General features: G+C 42.3%; 1 protein-coding gene and 1 long non-coding RNA gene across 11 annotated transcripts in view; one reads left to right on the top strand and one right to left on the bottom strand.

The window, feature by feature from the left end:
• The window catches only part of LOC101016723 (guanylate-binding protein 3), a 59,936-nt gene extending 48,703 nt beyond the window's left edge, over positions 1-11,233 (top strand). For all 3 annotated transcript variants that reach the window (XM_017944367.2, XM_031650573.1, XM_003892160.5), the window contains 9 exons: positions 2,719-2,846; positions 3,422-3,531; positions 3,792-3,988; positions 4,643-4,885; positions 6,040-6,320; positions 6,951-7,163; positions 8,578-8,680; positions 8,911-9,104; positions 10,062-11,233. In XM_017944367.2, the coding sequence (XP_017799856.1) occupies positions 2,719-2,846; positions 3,422-3,531; positions 3,792-3,988; positions 4,643-4,885; positions 6,040-6,320; positions 6,951-7,163; positions 8,578-8,680; positions 8,911-9,104; positions 10,062-10,190 (1,598 nt within the window). In that variant the 3' untranslated portion in view covers positions 10,191-11,233. The remainder of the gene's footprint in view (positions 1-2,718; positions 2,847-3,421; positions 3,532-3,791; positions 3,989-4,642; positions 4,886-6,039; positions 6,321-6,950; positions 7,164-8,577; positions 8,681-8,910; positions 9,105-10,061) is intronic.
• Positions 1-20,384, bottom strand: part of LOC110744185 — a 131,103-nt gene extending 110,719 nt beyond the window's left edge. For 5 of the 8 annotated variants that reach the window (XR_004176098.1, XR_004176099.1, XR_004176092.1 and 2 more), the window contains exons 1-4: positions 14,997-20,384; positions 12,536-12,639; positions 6,767-7,046; positions 5,849-5,940 (exon numbers count right to left, since the gene is read on the bottom strand). This is a non-coding gene — a long non-coding RNA (uncharacterized LOC110744185). Of the gene's footprint in view, positions 1-3,878; positions 3,979-5,848; positions 5,941-6,766; positions 7,047-12,535; positions 12,640-14,996 lie in introns of those variants that run through there. The other 3 variants (XR_004176094.1, XR_004176095.1, XR_004176097.1) reach the window with 3 other exon arrangements.
• Between the last annotated feature and the right edge of the window lie 287 nt (positions 20,385-20,671).

Below are 20,671 nucleotides of genomic sequence, written 5' to 3'. Positions count from 1 at the left end.
GTTATTTTAATTTTTTTTTTTTTTTTTTTTTTTTTTTTTTGAGACACAGTCTCACTCTGTCACCCAGGCTGGAGTACAGTGGCAAGATCCCAGCTCACAGCAACCTCCACCTCCTGGGTTCAAGCGATTCTCCTGCCTCAGTCTCCCAAGTAGCAGAGATTACAGGTGCCTGCTGCCATGCATGGTTCAGTTTTGTATTTTTAGTAGAAATGGGGTTTCTCCATGTTTGCCAGGCCAGTCTCAAACTCCTGACCTCAGGTAATCCACCTGCCTCGGTCTCCCAAAGTGCTGGGATTTCAGGCTTGAGCCACTGCGCCTGGCCCTTTTCAATTTTTTTGATAGTCACCATACTAATGGATGTGAAGTAGTATCTCACTATGGTTTTAATTTGCATTTCCCTAACAACTAGTAATGTTGAACATCTTTTCAGGTGCTTATTGGCCGTTCTTTAGAGAAATGTCAATTCAAGTTCTTTGTTTACTTTTTAATCTGTTTGTGTTGCATTGTAGGAATTCTTTATATTTGCTAGATATCAATTCCTTATCAGATACATGTTTAGCAAATGTTTTCTTCCATTCCATGTGTTGCCTTTTTTATGCTGTTGATAGTGTCATTTGATACACAGGAGTTTTTAATTTTGATGAAGTCAAAGTTATCTGTTTTTTCCTTTCACTGTCTGTTTTTTCCCATTTGTTTTCTCCCATGAGTTTTATAGTTTTAGCTCTAATGGTTAGTTCTTTGATCCATTTTGAGTTACTTTTTGGATTGTGTAAGCTAACAGTCCAACTTTTTTTTTTGTTTTTTGTTTTTTTTGGCATGTGAGCATGTGAATACTGTTTTCCCAATGTCATTTGTTGTAGAGACTCCTCTTTCTGCATTGAATGATCTTAGCACCCATGTTGAAAATTATTTGACTATAGATATGAGAGTTCATTTCTAGGTTCTCTACTCCATTGGTTGATAATAGTGTTTAAGCCAATACCAAACTGTGCTGATTATCCTGGTTTTACAGTAAGTTTCAGAACTCAGAAACTGTGAGCCTCTGACTTTCTTCTTTCTTTTTGAGATTATTTTGACAATTTGGAGAACTCTTGAAATTTCATATGAAAGTTAGTGTGGATATTTTTAATATTTTTATTTATTAAAAAAGTCATTGGAATTTTGATAGGGATTGCATTGAATCTGTATGTCACTTTTACAAGATGTCTTTCTAATTATTTATCTCTTGCTTAATTTCTTTTAAGAATGTTTGGCCAAGTGCAGTGGTTCACACCTGCAATCCCAGCACTTTGGGAGGCTGAGACCAGCAGATCACTTGAGCTCAAGAATTTGAGACCAACCTGGACAACACGATGAAACCCCATCTCTACAAAATATACAAAAATTAGACAGGCCTAGTGGCACATGCCTGTAGTCTCAGCTACTCGGGAGGCTGAGGTGGCAAGATTGCTTGAGCCTTGGAGGTCAAGGCTACAGTGAGCAGTGATCACAGTCCAGCCTGGATGACACAGTGACACTCTGTATCAAAAAAAAAAAAAAGAGTTTTGTAATTTTCATTATACAAGTCATTGCCCTCTATGGTTAAGTTTTTTGGGTTTTTTTGTTTGTTTGTTTTGTGACAGAGTCTCACTCTGTCGCCAGGCTGGAGTGCAGTGGAGCAATCTCAGCTCACTGCAACCTCCACCTCCTGGGTTCAGGCAATTCTCATGCCTCAGGCACCCGAGTAGGTGGGATTACAGGCGCCCACCACCACACCCAGCTAACTTTTTTTTGTATTTTTAGTAGAGATAGGGTTTCACCACGTTGGCCAGATGGTTTCGATCTCCTGACCTTGTGATCCACCCACCTCGGCCTCCCAAAGTGCTGGGATTACAAGCGTGAGCCACTGTGCCCAGTCAATTTTATTCTTAAGTAGTTTGCCCTTTTGGTGGTATGTTTAATGGGATTGCTTTCAGAATTTCCTTTTTGGATTGTTCATTGCTACTGTATAGAAATGCAGCTGATTTCTACATGTTAATTTTGTATGCTGCAACTTTGCTGAATTCTTTTTATTAGTTCTAACAGTTCTGTGTAATATTTAACGTTTTCTACAGAGATAATATCATCAATGAATACAGATTATTTTACATCTTCCTTTCCAATTTAGATGCTTTCTGTTTCCTTTTCTCACCTAATTATGCTGGATAGGACCTTTAGTACTTTGTGGAAAAGAAGTGGCAAAAGTGGGCATCCTTTCCTTGTTCCCATATTAGAGGAAAATTTTCAGTCTTCACCATTGAGTATGAAGTGGGCTATGAATTTTTCATATATGTCCTTTATATTTTTATATTGTTGAGGTAATTTTTTTTCTATTTCCCTACCCTTCTTCTTCTTCTTTTTTTTTTTTTTAAAGACAGAGTCTTGCTCTGTTGCCCACGCTGGAGTGCAGTGGTGCTATCTCGGCTCACTGCAACCTCCACCTCCTGGGTTCAAGTGATTCTCCTGCCTCAGTTTTTTTCTATTTCTAACTTGTTGATTGTTTTTATCATGAAAGGTCCTGAATCCATTTATATACTGGATATTCAAATTTTTCTATTTTTCTGATTATAAGTAAGGTAAGTACGGATTGTGGTTTTGGTTATCTCTCTTAACATTAATTATGACGCTACATTTGCCTCAATTTCCAGAAGTACCTGCTATTAAACCTCCAGCCCTTCTTATTCCATCTCTTCTTTACAGGCTTCTCTCTGGGCTCCACAGTGGAATCTCACACCAAAGGAATCTGGATGTGGTGTGTGCCTCACCCTAAGAAGCCAGAACACACCCTAGTCCTGCTTGACACTGAGGGCCTGGGAGATGTAAAGAAGGTAAGGGTCAAAGATTCAATTTTGGAATAAGCCTCTCCTCTCTGAATATTTTAAGCACCATTTAGTTTTTTCTTAAAGAAGTATTTGCATTTAACTATAATTTGTCTTTTCATTTCCGTGTACATGTCATAAGGCCAAACTTAGCCAAAAAAAAGTTCATAAGACAGAATCCTAGAAGAGCATGTTGGTCAACACACAGTATTCTACTAACTGTAGGTTGTAAGCTATGTGAGTTAACACAGATGCATGAAGAGAGCACAAATAAATCCAATGTCTTGAGTCCTATCCTGCAGAGAACTTATAATTCAGTAGCCTGAGCAAATTTAAATTATACTTCAGGCCTTAGAATGCCCACCAACCTTGAATGTTTATTTTGCAATTACCTGCCAATGATCATAAGAGGACCTAGTGAGAATCAGCTGAGTAACAATTATTTTGTTTGGATTTGGGTTCTTTTCCTGGGTCATTAGTCTTAAAAGAAAACTCTAACTTATGATATACTTATACTACTGTTACTCTGGAAAGAGCTGTGACGATGAAACTTGCTCCTGACTCCAGTGTGTCTTGACTTCCAGGGTGACAACCAAAATGACTCCTGGATCTTCGCCCTGGCCATCCTCCTGAGTAGCACCTTCGTGTACAATAGCATGGGAACCATCAACCAGCAGGCCATGGACCAACTGCAGTATCCTTTGTGACCCAGAACAGCACCAAGGTCAGAGGGGACACCTGTATTCATAAACCAGCTGCCTAACTGTGAATCTTCATGAATCAAGCTTAAGAGGAGAAAACAAAAAATAATGCAAGTACGAGGAGCGATCCCATGTATCCACTTTAGAAATGACACTTAGGAGCAAAGGAAAATGGAAGGTTTGGGAATGTGTTGAACTAATATGGGATGAGGTCCCTGTTCATTTTGTCACATTTCCTTAGTTAGCTACTCAGCTATGTGACAGAGCTGACACATCGAATCCGATCAAAATCCTCACCTGATGAGAATGAGAATGAAGATTCAGCTGACTTTGTGAGCTTCTTCCCAGACTTTGTGTGGACACTGAGAGATTTCTCCCTGGACTTAGAAGCAGATGGACAACCCCTCACAGCAGATGAGTACCTGGAGTATTCCCTGAAGCTAACACAAGGTAACAGGGACGTACCATTGATAAATGAGGATGACAAAACACTGGAAATTATCATTTTTTAGTTTACTATTGATAGTTTTCTCACATTTATAGTTTTCTATATCTCTAGCTTGCTATTCTTAAGAATTAATGCTTGCTATTAGCAATCAAAAAGGTTTTTTGAAAAAAGGAAAAAAGGAATGAATGCTTGCTGAATATCTAAATTAATAGACTAGATTTTAAATTATATTCTCCTGTGTTCTAAAATAAGTTTCTTTTTCTTTCATTTTCCCCTATTGTATAATTTAGGTAAATTTTATCTCCTTATGTAGGGTTTGTGATTCTGTATTTACCCATAAAATATGAAGGCAATGGATATTTATTTAAAGAACATAGATTAAACATGAACAGTGTACTAGTCCAAATGTTGGCAAACTGCAGCCTAAGACAAATGATGGCCAATGCTGCCTGCCAGCTGTCTTTCTAAATGAGGTTTTTTGGGAAGAATGCTCTGCCCATTCATTTACATATTGTCTAAAGCTGTTGTCATGCTCCAATAACAGAGTTGAGTACTTGGAAAAGAGACCACCTAGCCTGCAGAGCCTAAAATACTTACTATTTGACCCTTTATAGAAACACTTATATTAGGCAAATTTCTTTATTATGTTTTTCTAGGTACCAGTGAAAAAGATAAAAATTTTAATCTGCCCCGACTCTGTATCCTGAAGTTCTTCCCAAAGAAGAAATGCTTTGTCTTTGATCGCCCCGTTCACTGCAAGAAGCTTGCCCAGCTCGAGAAACTACATGATGAAGAGCTGGACCCCGAATTTGTGCAACAAGTAGCAGACTTTTGTTCCTACATCTTTAGCAATTCCAAAACTAAAACTCTTTCAGGAGGCATCAAGGTCAACGGGCCTCGTAAGTCCCCTTCCTAGTACTTCTGCTCATTGTTAAAACTAAAGGATGGCCAGGCATGATGGCTCACACCTGTAATCTCAGCACTGTGGGAGGCCGAGGAGGGCAGATCACTTGAGGCCAGGAGTTTGAGACCAACCTAGCCCACATGGCAAAACCATGTTTCTACTAAACATACAAAAGAAATTAGACAGGCATGGTGGCACATGCCTGTAATCCCAGCTACTTGGGAGGCTGAGGCAGGAGAATTGCTTGAACCTGGGAGGCAGAGGTTGCAGTGAGATGAGATCACGCCACTGTACTCCAGCATGGGTGACAGAGGAAAAAAAAAATATGAAAGGAGCATGGAATAACTCCACCTAGTTTTAGCATTGAAAAATCCCAATCTACTGCTACATTTGTGTTAAACTCTAGATGACACCAACATTTCTAATAGATTTTGTTGGTCAACTTTCTTGGTGGGATAGGATAGGAAAAGCAAAGGAAAAAAGTTTTATTACTTAAAATTGCCACAGTAAACTGGGCCTGTACTGTACAGTAGCCATTAGACAAGTGGGACTATCTAAATGTAAATGTAAATCAATTAATATAAGGAAAAATTAATGTCAATTCACATGGCTATATTTCAAGGGCTTATATTTACATGTTCTCAGTGGCTAGCTTACTGAACAGCACATACAGAACACTTCCATCATTACAGAAAGTTTACTTTGACAATGCTGTGCTAAAATAAACCAAATGGAGGACTCCTTTTGACTAGGAGAGTATCATTTGTTCCACAAGTATTGATCAAATGCTACTGTGAATAGGCTGAGGATACAGTCATAAATGAAATAGCTATGGGTTCCTTTTCTGATGGTGCTTGGGGCTGAAATGGATGCAAACATTCAACTAACACAGGCCTATGTCATTTAGAACAAGGATTCTCAAATGTCAGTATGCATACATATCATCTGGGGATCTTACCCAAAGAGAAAAGTCTAATTCAGTAGATCTGGGACAGAGGCTGACAATAGGCATTTCCAGCAAGCTTCCAGTTGATTCTGAGGACCTTGATGCTGTGAGGAAAATAGGTGGAAATTGACATGTTCAGAATTACACAGAATACAGAATTTTCTTTAGTACAAGAAACATTATCGTTTGTTCTCTATATGTAGGTCTAGAAAGCCTGGTGCTGACCTATATTGATGCTATCAGCAGTGGGGACCTGCCCTGCATGGAGAACACAATCCTGGCCTTGGCTCAGATAGAGAACTCAGTTGCAGTGCAAAAAGCCATTGCTCACTATGACCAGCAGATGGGCCAGAAGGTGCAGCTGCCCACGGAAACCCTCCAGGAGCTGCTAGACCTGCACAGGGACAGTGAGAGGGAGGCCACTGAAGTATTTATGAAGAACTCTTTCAAGGATGTGGACCATCTGTTTCAAAAGAAATTAGCGGTAATTTTTCTGTCACGTTTACATGAATTTGGATTTTGGAAGGTAAAATACTACTAAGAAATGAAATTGGTATTTATTTTGAGAGAAATAATTATTCTAGATTTTAAAATGGTGACAACTAGCTCTTGGTAATCGTAATAATCAGAAAAAAACAATTTTATTACTTCAGACTCAAAGTTTAAAAACATTGCTTATCAATAAAGGGTCTTCCCTTTATTAAATTCATGTAACTGACAATCAGAGCTTCTAATCAAATTACATGCCCACTCTTCTCAGACTGATTTGATATTCTAGCCAAATGCAAAGAAAATTTTCTTCTTAGTTATCTTGAGCAGGGTTCTGTTCAACCACATTTATTCCATATGAAATCATTAGTCCAATATGCAAAAGCAGAGTTTTCCTCTAACAGTTGACATAAAGCTATCAATCTCAGCCCTGAATCTCACCTCCAAAAAGAAAGCGACTTCAGTAGAAAGTGGGATCAGGAGGAAGAGGGTGCTCCTGCTGAGGAGTCTGTCAGTTTCTCCAGAGTCATTGACTTTTTATTTTCAGAAGTCTTTCCCAAATTTCTGAGGTCAAGCTCACATCCTTTCCCTGTTATTCTTTTTACTTCGTGCTTTTACATTAAAGGTCCAGCTAGTAAAAAAGCGGGATGACTTTTGTAAACAGAATCAGGAAGCATCATCAGATCGTTGCTCAGCTTTACTTCAGGACATTTTCAGCCCTCTAGAAGAGGAAGTGAAGATGGGAATTTATTCGAAACCAGGCGGCTATTGTCTCTTTATTCAGAAGCTACAAGACCTGAAGAAAAAGTACCATGAGGAACCAAGGAAGGGGATACAGGTAACCAAGATTCATCTGTCAATTATGGAAATCTGCTGACCTGCCTCCTACAAACACTAAGGTGACCAAGTCTCGTTGCACACAGGTGTGCTTTTTTGTCTGTATAACATTCATGCTTTCATTCAATAACATATGCAGGGAGACTGTTACACCAGATATGTCCCAGGTGCTCATCAAAGGAAGTGCAGTCAGCGGGTGCGGTGGCTCAAGCCTGTAATCCTAACACTTTGGGAGGCAGAGGCAGGCAGATTGCTTGAGCTCAGGAGTTTAAGACCAGCCTGAGCAACATGGCGAAACCTGTCTCTCGTAAGAATATAAAAATTAGCCGGGCACTGTGGCACATGCCTGTAGTCCCAGGTACTCAGAAGGTTGAGGCAGGAGAATTGCTTGGGCCCGGGAGGTTCAGTGAACCAAGACTGCACCATAGCACTCTAGCCTGGGCAACAGAGCCAGACTCTTTCTTTCAAAAATTAGTTAATTAGGCCGGGCACAGTGACTCATGCCTGTAATCCCAGCACTTTGAGAGGCCGAGGCAGGCAGATTATGAGGTCAAGAGATCAAGACCATCCTGCCCAACATGGTGAAACCCCATCTCTACTAAAAATACAAAAATTAGCTGAGCGTGGTGGCGGGTGCTTGTAATTCCAGCTACTCGGGAGGCTGAGGCAGGAGAATCACTTGAACCCAGGAGGCGGAGGTTGCAGTGAGCTGAGATCGTGCCACTGCACTCCAGCCTGGCAACAGAGCAAGATTCTGTCTCAAAAAAAAAAAAAAAAAAAAAAAAAAGGTAGTTAATTAATTAGAGAGTGTAGTCAATTAACTATTGAGTTATAAATTCAATTATCAGATTAACCACCAAGTTGTTGTCATGATCATTACAGCTGAATTTTTTTCTGTTCCAAGAGACAAAAACCCAATGATGGTTGCTTTAAAAAAAATTGGTAATTCATCGTTTTAGGTTTCAAAGTGGATTTAAAGGACATCTGGATCCAAGATTTCAAATAATGTCATGATCTGTCTCTCTGCCTGATGTCCTCCCTGCATTCCCCACAATTCTCTCCCTCTCTTCCTCCCTCTATCTGAATCACTCTGACTTGCTCTCTCAAGGAGGGCTTCATTCTCCAGTCAGCTCAGCCCATATGGAACCACAGCATTAAATTTAGAGCCCTCAATTTGAAAAGAACAGGGAATCTTATTTCCCAGTATCTATATCATCCTCCTAAATAAGATTCTGCTAAGTAAGGTCATCTGATTGGCCAGCTTGGAGCATGTATCTGGCCCTGTGATAGAGAATCTTGACTACCAGGCACACCAAGAGGAAGAATTCTCAGAAGAAAAGATGGTTGACAGACGAACAGGAACACCTGCTTACAGCCATTTCCTACTTCTCACTCTGTGTTCTCTGGGTCCTAAGGCTGAAGAGATTCTGCAGACATACTTGAAATCCAAGGAGTCTGTGACTGATGCAATTCTACAGACAGACAAGATTCTCACAAAAAAGGAAAAGGAGATTGAAGGTGAGGAGCAAGTCAAAGGATCAGCTTATCCTAAAGCTTTTCAAATTTTAAATAATTTGACTGGATAAACCTAACTTCCATAAACTAAAGCAAGACGTGTCTTACTTATTGAGGTCATCTCTGAGTAGGTCATATGCAGTCAGCAGCAACAATGGCAAGTAAGTTTATAACAAAGAATGAGGTAATAAGATAACCCCACACAAACTTTTTTTCTTCCTTTTCCTCCACAGTGGAACATGCAAAAGCTGAATCTGCACAGGCTTCAGCAAAAATGGTGGAGGAAATGCAAATAAAGTATCAGCAGATGATGGAAGAGAAAGAGAAGAGTTATCAGGAACATGTGAAACAATTGACTGAGAAGATAGAGAGGGAGAGGGCCCAGTTGCTGGAAGAGCAAGAGAGGACCCTCACTAGTAAACTTCAGGTATCCAAATGCATCACCTTGTTGTTTGTTTTTCTGTTTTCTGTCTGTTCTTCCTGATCACAAACTTAGTATGGCAGAGAGAACATAAAGCCCAGGGGAAGGATTCTGCTTGCTCACTTGTACCTTCTTGTTTCTGTCTATCTGACTTGAAGTGGCCACTGCCTACATGTGGTCACTAAAACTTTATTTGCAGCATGTCACATTCAGTCCTTTTTTAGTATATCCTTCCACTTATGACTCTCATATACTAGGCATCATAAAAATGCCTTATCTATATCTCTTGCTTAATACCATATGAAGTGAGAACTTCATCCCAATTACTTAGGAGAGGAAACAGAGGTTCAGAAAATATTAAATAACTGTTATAGTGTCACACAGCTAGTAAATATCTGACCCATCTTCATCACTTCATGGAATCCACAGTAATATTTTTTCTATCCCATCTAGTATGACTTTGGCTCTAAGATAACTTTTATGAGCAGAAGGACTCCCTAACCCTCACACCTGTAGGGCAGTCTACCACTCCTGTCTGTTTTCTGTGCCCTACTCACAGCTTGTGTTGAGTTGGGAGCTATGTGCAGAAATTATATATGTTAAGTCTGGCACTTGGATTTCCTTGCCTATCTTCTGCTACCCCTGCCAACAGGGAGTAGAGACTTAGACCAAATTTCCTGATCTAAGATTCATATACCTCATCAGATTTTGAGAGTACCTTATTTCTGTATTATGTGTATATATAATAATATGTATGTAGGTAGGTGTTTTAAAAAGTCTATAATGCATAGGGAAGACTTGAAGTCAAATATATTAAGATTGACCACAAAGGTTTTGTAATAGGGGGAAAAAAGCAAGAACTCTTTTGGCTATAGAAAACCCAGGAATGCATGTGGAAACTAGATAGCTTATAGAGATTTACTTAATGCTACACTTATTTAGTCTCCATTTGTCCCTTTTTAGGAACAGGCCCGACTACTGAAGGAGAGATGCCAAGGTGAAAGTACCCAACTTCAAAATGAGATACAAAAGCTACAGAAGACCCTGGGAAAAAAAAACAAGAGATATATGTCCCGTAAGCTAAAGATCTAAACAACAGAGCTTTTCTGTCACCCTGACTCAAGGCATAACTGAAACAATTTTAGAATTTGGGACAAGTGTCACTATATTTGATAATAATTAGATCTTGCATCATAACACTAAAAGTTTACAAGAACATGCAGTTCAATTATCAAAACTATGTTTTTTCCTTAAAAAGATTGTAAATTGTGCAACAAAGATTGCATTTACCTCCGTACCAACAGAGGAGGGGTCATGAGTTGCTGCCATTCAGAAGTTTATTCTTCCAGATGACCAGTGGATACTGAGGAAAGTCTTAGGTAAAAATCTTGGGACATATTTGGGCACTGGTTTGGCTAAGTGTACAATGGGTCCCAATATCAGAAACAACCATCCGAGCTTACTAGGGAAGACAGTGTACAGTTCTCCATTATATCAAGGCTACAAGGTCTATGAGCAATAATGTGATTTCTGGACATTGCCCAGGGATAATTCTCACTGACAGATCTCAAGCTAAAGCAAACCACCTTATACAAAAATCTAGAATCTTATATTTTCCATAGGAAGGTAGAAGAAATCATTAGCATTGAGTAGGAATTGAATCATAAACAAATGGGCTAATGAAGAAATATTTTCTTTCTTCTTCAGTTCATCTAGATTATAACATTAATGTGACACTTTAGACCTTTAGACAGTTGACACTGAATTAAATAATCACATCATAATAATTATTCACTGTGTAATTTTAGTGATGTATAACTTGCAATGATGCACTTTGATGATAGAGAATATGTCAGAAAATTGAACTAACTTAATTATTTGATTGTTTTAATCCTAAAGCATAGGCTAGTCTTTTCCTAATTCTTAAAGGTCATACTCGAAATCCTGCCAATTTTCCCCAAAAGGAATATGGAATTTTTTTGACTTTTTTTTGAACAATAAAATAATTATCTTGTTATTACTTAGTATATGTAGACTTCATCCCCATTATCAAAAGTCCTAGGTAAGTGGTTGACATTTCTTACAGCAATTACAGTTTATTTTTGAACTAGAAATAAACTAACCTAGAAATAAAATAAGTTTCACTAGTTTATTTCCTTTTTTTTTTTTTTTTTAGTTTTTCACCAAAAAATAAGGTTTGAGTCTTTATAGCAGTGGTTGGCTAACTTTTCTGTAAAATGCCAGATGGTGATTATTTATGGTTTTGCAGGTCAACTGTCTCAACTACTAAACTCTGCATATAGTACAAATGCAGCCATAGACAATACATAAGTAAATGGGTGGGGCTATGTACCAATAACACTTAATTTTCCAAAACAAGTGGCACACACAAGCTATAGTTTGCAGACTTTTGCTTTACAGAAACATTGGTCAAAGTTTCATTATATACCTGCCTTATTTTACATACATTTATAAGAATCATAAGGATTAGATTGTATATGTTAGAATCTTAAATAATTATGTAGTGTTTCAAAATATTACATGATGAATCCCGAGAGGACCCACAGACCCTCTGAAGGAAGCCGACTGCTCCTGCAGGACCCAGGAAACACTCCAAATATTCTGACTGCCCCAACTGCAGAAGTGGGAAAAGGAGACTCTCCTCTCTGGAACACACACCCCCACTGGAGAAGCTGAAGGTCTGTGTGCAGGAGAAGTTTCCGACTTTAGCTGAAGCTGAGTCAAGTTAGAGAGCCAAGCAAAATACAGGGGTAGAGGAAGCAGCTGGAAGGCCCTGGGAGCCTGCTGGGTCCCCAGCAGCCCATTCCTGCCTGACACCATGGGGATCTATCAGGAGGTCAGCCAGAGGAGCCTCTTGCCAGAACTCAGGGAAGTCACAAATCCAGCATGCAAACTTCACAGGAGGGTGAAGAACGAAAGTCCTTTTCTTTCTCAGCTGGGAGGTGGAAAGCCTTAGGCAAATTTTCAAGCCCCCTTGCCCTCTGCCTGGAAACAGACTCAGGGCTGTTGGTGGGTGTGGGGGAAGTGGGAGTGAGACCAGCCTTCCAGTTTGCATCAGAGCTGGGTGAGGCCTGTGACTGCCAGCTTCCTCCACTCCCCTGACAACCTGCATGACTCAGCAGAGGCAGCCATAATCCTCCTAGGTACACAACTCCAGTGACCTGGAAATCTCTCTCCCACCCTCCACAGCAGCCACAGCAAGACCCACCCATGGATAGTCTGAGCTCAGACACTCCTAGCCCCGCCCCAACCTGATGGTCCTTCTCTATCCACCCTGGTAGCAGAAGACAAAGGGCATTTAATCTTGGGAGTTCTAGGACGCTGCCCACCATCACTCCCTCTCCCACTGATGCTTTCTGGAAAGTGCCACCTCCTCGCAGGAGACCAACAAGCACAAAAATAGAGCATTAAATTACCAAAGCCAAGGATCCTCATGGAGTCCATTTCACCCTCCACCACCTCCACCGGAACAGGGGCTGGTATTGTAGCAGGATGAGCTGCAAACAAAACTCCTCAGACACTGAGTTAAAGAAGGAAGGGGTTTATTTGGCTGGGGGCATTGGCAAGATTCCTGTCTCAAGTGTTGAGCTCCCGGAGTAAGCAATTCCTGTCCCTTTTAAGGGTCACAACTCTAAGGGGGTATGTGTGAGAGGGTCATGATCGATTGAGCAAGCAGTGGGTACATGACTGGGGGCTGCATGCACCAGTAATTAGATCGGAACAAAACAAGATAGGGATTTTCACAGTGCATTTCTATACAATGTCTGTAATCTATTGAAAATATAACTCATTAGGTCAGGGGTTGATCTTTAACTACCAGGCCCAGGGTGTGGCACCGGGCCATCTGCCTGTGGATTTCATTTCTGCCTTTTAGTTTTTACCTCTTTTTTCTTTGGAGGCAGAAATTGGGCATAAGACAATATGAGGGGTGGTCTCCTCCCATATTTCCCCCTTTTGAGACTCTCACTCATTTTATTAGTGGGAGTTGTCACTTTCATTTTCACTACCCATGTCTTCTTGCAAGACAGATCGATAGTGATTCATATAGTATACTTGTGCTGAAGCATTTTGGTGAACTAAGGTAGTGATGAAGCTTTTTATCATTTGAAGAAGTGCAGGTATCAAACAAGGGAGCAGTAGGTAGGTTCCTATTATTATTATAACTCCTATTAAAAGAGTTTTAAATCCTCCTAGTGCTGGGAACCATTTTCCAAACATGTCCCCAGGATCAAATCCATGCCACACTTGCATGGGCACATGTGCCAGTTTTGTCATATCTCTAACTATGTCTTCAACTACTTGCCCTTGATCATCTATTTGTAGACAGCAATTAATAAGGTTAAATTTCCCACAGACCCTTCCTTCAGCTGCTAGCAAGTAGCTGAGAGCCAATCTATTTTGATAGGTAGCATTTCTCATCTGAGTTTCTTGCAGGGCCAGAACAGTGAAGGCTTTGCCAGTTTTATTAGTGATTACTTGTAAGACAACTTGTAACCATATGATTTGGTTGATCATATAAATGGGGGTCCGGTATCCCCACGAGCTGTCTTGTGCCCAAGTAGCAGGGCCATAATATTGTATGATTCTCTCAGGGAGCTATTCACCATCTTTCCACTTTCCTATAGCTATGCTTCTCTTTTCACGGGACGCATAGACAGGGAAGCCCAGGAGTTCACCTGTTTTTATGGGCAGTAGGAAGAAAGATGGTTTAATAGTGCCAATAACACAACTACCTGCCCAGTAGTCAAGTAATCTGGCATAAGCTCTATGCCTACATATCCAGTATAATCCAGTGGGTGCTGTCCAGTCCCGGTGGGACTCCAGGTGGGTCCACACAGTTTGCAACTTTGGAAATTTGCTAAATGGATTCCTCTCTGTTTGATTTGAACTCCACCAAGTGACTGTTTTTGTGGTACCATTATACAGTTTCTGTCTCAGACAACTAAGTCATCCTACGGGGTGAGTGAATTCTTTTTCTTCTCTAGCTATGCAATATTGTCCAATAATTGAGGCTTTTAGGACCCAGAAATTATCAGGTTGATTCTTTTGAGCTGGAATTCATCAGGAACTGGATCTGTAGGTACTAATTCTCGAGCTTCCCATGGCCATTGATCTCCCATTACAGTTCCTCCATATATATAACATGAAGTGATATTGAGAGACTGGGCTACATGCTTGGCTAATTGCAAAAACACATTTCTTGTTTTTCCTGGAATTTCTGGTACTGGTACATTTAGTTCATCATAGAAAGTTTGAAACACTGGTTCCGGAGAGCATTTGTAAACTTCTCCTCAAACCAAGATATAGTCCGGCCCCATCGATTCCTAAGGTCACACGCTCCCCTTTTTTCCAGCGAGGATCAAGGGGATTGTTTATTACTAGCTCTAAGGGGTTACATTGTCCCTTAGTACAGGAAGGGCCATTTTTTCCTTTCTGAAGGTGAACTGGATCCTTTTCATTTTTTATCCAAGTGGCCCAAATGACACAAGACTAGTATCCACATTCATTTCCACACAGTCCTAATTCATGACAAATGTACCTATTTTCGGTCATATAGCCTTTCTCTCAACTAAAAGAGCCACATCCCTTTCCTAACTTATTGCTATTAATAATGGCACAGGCATCAGATTTCAAGATTATCGTTTGGGCACCCCTTTTTCTTCTGTTCTGGCTAATACTTTACTTGCATCATTTATGAGTCCCCACCAGTCTTCAGTCCTTAATCTTACTTCAAAAACTGTGGACATGGGAGGCTCAGAGGGGTCATAACATACATACCTTGTACTGAGTGTCATTATATAAACATATTCCTTTTAAAGTTCCTAGGCATTCATAGTAACTATAGAACAGAAAGATTGTTTTAACTAGTTGTCCTACCTTGGTAACCTCATGTATACACTGAGAGCAGTCTTCCACGCGGGGAAAATCAGTGGAAGTTTTCACTATACGAGTCCAAATTATAAGGAAAATGAGTCCTACGATGATTCTCCTCATGTTTCGGCCATGCGTAGACCAGTCAGCTTCTGGGTGTGACTGGAGCAGGGCTTGTCGTCCTCCTCAGAGTCACTTTGCAGGGGTTGTCCGGGCTCAGTTTTGCCTCCCAGGTTTCATCAGCTGCAGGTTTCACACGGCTGTGGTGGATCCAGGTTGGGATTCCTTCTACCTTTACAGCCGTGGGGGTGGTCAGGATGATGGTCTAAGGTCCTTTCTACCGTGGCTGCAAAGGGGCTACATTCCAGTCCTTGATCCACACGCGATCACCTGGAGAGAAAGGGTGAACTGGGGAGAATAAGCTGATGGGACATCTCTCATTTACCCAAGTTGAGATTGTTTGTGCAATTTTTCCTAAAGCCTGTAGCTGTCTCTGTAATTCAATTTCACCTAACTCTCGGGGAGTGCCTGGAAGCCCCTGTAGTATAGGAGGAGGCCTATGATACAGTATTTCATAAGGGGAGTATCCTATTTTCTTAGAAGGAGTGCATCTAATTTTAAACAATACTATAAGAAGGGCCTTTATCCACTTTAATCCTGTTTCCTGACATATTTTCCCTAAACTATTTTTGACAGTCCGATTCATTTGCTCCACCTTTCCTGAACTTTGAGGTCAGTAGGTGGCATGTAGCTTCCAAGTGATTCCTAATGTTTTTGCTGTCTTCTGTACCAACTCAGTCACAAATGCCGGCCTGTTATCTGAGCTGATTCGTAAGGGCAGTCCAAACCTAGGAATAAGATCTCAGAGAAGCACACGGGTTACCTCATAGGCCTTTTCAGTTCGTGTTGGATAAGCCTCCATCCACCCAGAGTAAGTACACACAAGAACCGGCAAATACTTGTTACCTCCACATTTTGGCATTTCTGTGAAATCCACCTGAAGATCCTCAAAAGGAGCCGCTCCATAAGCTTGTATGCTGGGTAGAACACTGGGGCCTTGCCTCGCATTGTACTGTCGGCAAGTAACACACTGTTGTGCTACTGCTTCGGCAAGGGCTGGCAAGTGCGAGATGTAGAAGTACCGACCTAACAATTTTTCAAGTGACTCTTGACCTAGGTGAGTGGTTTCGTGCATGGCCAATACTACTGTGGCTCCCAGCAACTATGGCACAGCTATCCTCCCATCTGGCAGTCTGATCCATCCTCCTTTTATTACTTGCCCCCCTTCTGCTTGGACGAAGTCTTTTTCTTCCTTAGAATAGGTAGGTACCAGGTCAGGTGTTTGAGGGAGTAAGGGGGCTACTACTGATGCCTGGTAAGGGGTAGATGCTGCTTTTCGAGTTTCTGAATCAGCTCGAGAGTCTTCTAAGTCCACTGAGATGGAGGCTTGCTGGGGTCCCCTGCAGTGCATGACTGCCACCGCCTGAGGTTTCCACACTGCCTCTAATAATCGTAGAATTTCTTGTTGATGTTTTATGTCCTTTCCCCCAGAGTTTAACAGACCCTTTTCCTTATATAATGCTCCATGCACTTGGAGGGTTAGAAAGGCATATCGAGACTCAGTGTAGATGTTTACCATCTTACCTTCACTGAGTTCTAGAGCCCGAGTTAAAGCAATGAGCTCAGCCTTCTGGGCTGAAATGCCCTGTGGCAACGGTTTGGCTTCAATGACAGTATCCAAAGTTATCACCTCATATCCTGCCCATCTTTCTCCTTGTGGGTTAACGAAGCTGCTCCCGTCCATGTATAACTCCCAGCCTACTGATGTTCATGACTGGTCCTGAATGTCAGGTCTGCTAGAATGAATTGAGTCCAACACCTCAACACAGTTATGCTCAACTGGGCTCTCTGATACCGGGAGCAGGGTGGTGGGGTTTAGGGTGTTACAGACTTCAACAGTTATGTGGGAATTTTCACATAGCAAGCTTTGGTACTTGGTTAATGTAGCATTTGTTAGCCAATGATGTCCTTTGGTATTCATCAAAGTTACCACAGCATGGAGAGCCTTTATATTCAAGTTTTGCCCAAGGGTTAGTTTATCTGCTTCTTGTGCTAACAGGGCTGTTGCTGGCAGGGCCCTTAGACATGGTGGCCAGCCTTTGGAAACCCCATCTAGTTGTTTTTTTGAGAGATAGGCCACTGGCCTTGGCCAGGGCCCCACAGTCTGGGTTAAAACTCCAACTGCCATTTTTTCTCTTTCTGACACAAAGAGTGTAAAGGGCTTTGTCAAATTGGGTAGTCCTAGGGCTGCGGCCAACAAAACTTTTTCCTTTAACTTACAAAAGGCTTGCTGTTGTAGAGACCCCCATTCAAAAGGCTCCCGGTCACCCTACTTTGTAACCCCGTACAAAGGTTTGGCTAGTACTGCAAAGTTTGGAATCCATAATCTGCAAAACCCCACAGCTCCTAGGAATTCCCTTACTTGCCTTCTGGTTTTAGGTTCCGGTAGGCTGCAGATGACCTGCTTTCTTTCTGACCCCAGGCTGCACTCCCCTTTCTGAATAGTGAATCCCAGGTAGCGTACCTGTTGTCTGCAGATCTGAGCTTTCTTCTTGGACATCTTATACCCACAGTCCTCCAGGTGCTGAAGCAGGGCATCAGTCCCTTTTGCGCACCTAACTGCCATGGAGTGTCCCAGCAGAAGGTCATCCACGTACAGGAGCAAGACGCAGCCTAGGTCTTTAGCAGGAAACTTTTGCAGGTCTCGAGCCAGGGCCTCCCCAAAGATAGTAGGGGAGTTCTTGAACCCTTGGGGAAGCCAGGTCCAAGTGTACTGAGTAGTGGCACCTGACTCCCGATCTTCCCACTGAAAGGCAAACAGCTTCTGGATCTCAGGAGCTATTCTGATGCTAAAGAAGGCATCTTTTAACTCTAGACAGGTAAACCAGCTGTCCTCAGCTGGCAGCAGCCCTAACAATGTGTAAGGGTTAGGAACTGTTGGGTGCAGAGTCACTGTAGCTTGGTTGACCAAGCGCAAGTCCTGTACTGGCCGGTAGTCCTTGGTCCCTGGCTTAGGGACAGGCAGGAGGGGGGTGTTCCACGGAGACTGGCAAGGAACTATAATTCCATAGGCTTTCAAGCACCTGAGATGAACCTGGATTCCTTAGAGAGCTTCTCTGGGAACTGGATACTGCTTTTGTCTAATTGGTTGGGTCCCAGGCTTAACTTCTATGAGTACGGGGGCTTGGTTGACCGCCAGTCCCGGAGGGTTATCCTCTGCCCATACTCGGGGCCATCACTTAGCCAGAGCTGGTTTTATCTCTTGGCTTGGCTTGGTTAGACAAAGTCTCCATCTTTCTTCCCGGGGGACCGTAAGGGCCATGATAACTCTGTTCCCGGTAACTTTAGCTGTAAAGAGCCCTGTTTTGTAAAGGAGATGGTGGCTCTCAGCTTGCTAAGCAAGTGTCTTCCCAGCAAGGGCAAGGAACAACCAGGCATGTACAAGAACTGGTGAACCATCTCATGTCCCCCCACCGAGCAGGCCCGTGGTAGACAGAAAGCCTGCTTAGTGGAAACTCCTGTTGCTCCAATTATATCAATGGGTTTCCTGGATAAGGGGGCGACTGGGGTGGTCACTACTGAATGTTCAGCACCAGTATCGACCAAAAACTTAATATCCTTGCCCCCAATTGTAATCCTGACCGTGGGCTCCTTGGGGGCATTTGAGCCTGGTCCCCTTCAGTCCAGTAGCCCTTCAGCCAGATTTAACAAAGCTCCCTCGTCTTTATCTGAGGTATTTTGTTCCAAACCATCTTGCTTTTCCTTCAGTTGGGGACACTTATGTTTTCAATGTCCTATATCCTTACAATAGGCGCATTGGTTACGTTGCAAGCATGGGCGATTAAACTAGGTATTCTTCCCTGAACCCCTCTTTCCCTTTCCTTTCAGTGGAATTCCCTTTAATGGCCACGGCCAGTAAGTTAGCGTTTCACCTAGCCTGGCATTCACCTTCCTTACGGCTTTCTCTGTGGCTTGTTTCATCTCTATTCACAAACACTTGATTGGCTATTTCCAGTAACTGTGAGGTATTCATATCCACAAACCCAGCCTGTTTCTGCAATATTCTCCTGATATCATCTGCGCTTTGACTAACTAAGGCCATGTTAATCATGCGCTGATTTTCACAGCTATCTGGATCAAAAGGAGTTTACATACCGTAAGCCTCACACAGTCTTTCATAGAATTGCGCTGGACCCTCCTCTTTTCTTCGGATGACCTCAGAGACCTTATTTACATTTGTAGCCTTTTGAGCCCCTTTCTTTAGACCTTCTATTAATGCCTCACGGTACCGTCTTAGCCTCTCCATATCTGGTCCCTCGTTCGGGTCCCATTGGGGGTCTGTTCCTGGCAGTTGAATTCTTATATATTCTTGGGAGTTTTGGTAATCAGCTGGGACGTGCTCCTCTAGTCACTTAGTTGCCGCCTGGAGCACTCTTCGCCTTTCATCTGTATTAAAGAGGTACATGAGCAGCTGGTGGCAATCAGCCCAAGTAGGATTATGAGTCTGTATAATAGTTTGGAGCAAGTCAATTAAAGCTTGAGGCTTTTCAGTGTAAGATGGAGTATTATTTTTCCAAGTGAGGAGGTCAGCAGAGGTGAAAGGTTGAAAGGCATGCCTTTACACCATGTGTCCTTCCTCATCTACCCCAGTATATCGCTGCTCTCTCAGGGGCATTTGGATTCCAGTTTTGGGCTGCAAGCGAGCTGCCAAGGGAGGAGTTTCTCCCGCAGCTTCACTTCCTCTCTTGTCTACTCTGGGTGGTCTAGGGGTGTGGTCATCTGGTGGAGGTGGAGGTGCTGTGGGCTCAGGGGTGGGGAGCCCTACCTCCTGATAAAGAGGGGGTATTACTGGTACCAGTTCCTGCCATGATTCTTCTGGTGTTGGGTCGGACAGGACTTTTTGGTGCTGACTTCCCTCGGCAGGTGGAGCAAGGACCTTCCTTAACTAACTGTCCCTTTGCTACTAGTACTGCTTCTGCCTGTCCTCTTAACCACTGTGAGGGGTTCAAAACTAGCTGTAACAAAGAATCTATATATGGGAACTGATCTGGGTACCCTGACTAACAGGTTACCCTGTGCCGTGCCTTCACGACAAGGGACCTGTCCAGGCTTCCTTCTGATGGCCAACCCACCTCTAATGCTGGCCAGTCTATCTCACACAAAGTTCTAAGTTTTCCTGGTGTCATGATGACTCCACAGTCTCCCTTAAATCCCTTTTTGAAATTTTTCAACATAGTTCCTAGTGGGGTGGGCTTACTTTGTGCCTGACCCATGTTTTCTCGAGACAAAACACCATGCTCACACCACACACACAACACAAAACAAAGAATGGGTAAAAAGGGCACACACACACTTTTACAGTTCATGCCAAACCAGAATCAAAAACTAAAATCAGAGTATCAAGAAATCTAAGCCAGGTCAAAACCAAAACCACATTATCAAGCAATCCAAGTCAAGTCAAAAACCAAAACCAAAGTGCCGGTACAGACGCACCGTGGGTGATCAGGCCACGCTTCCACTGAAATGGAGTAGGCGAGTTCCCAAGACCAGTCCTGTCAAGTCAAAACCAAAACCAAAGTGCCAATAAAGGCATGCTGTGGGCGATCAGGCCACGCTTCCAC

The sequence above is a fragment of the Papio anubis genome, chromosome 1, assembly GCF_008728515.1.
Source record: "Papio anubis isolate 15944 chromosome 1, Panubis1.0, whole genome shotgun sequence".
Lineage (NCBI taxonomy): Eukaryota > Metazoa > Chordata > Mammalia > Primates > Cercopithecidae > Papio > Papio anubis.
The sequence above is the reverse complement of the archived record's forward strand: the minus strand, read 5'-3'. Positions and strand labels throughout refer to the sequence as shown.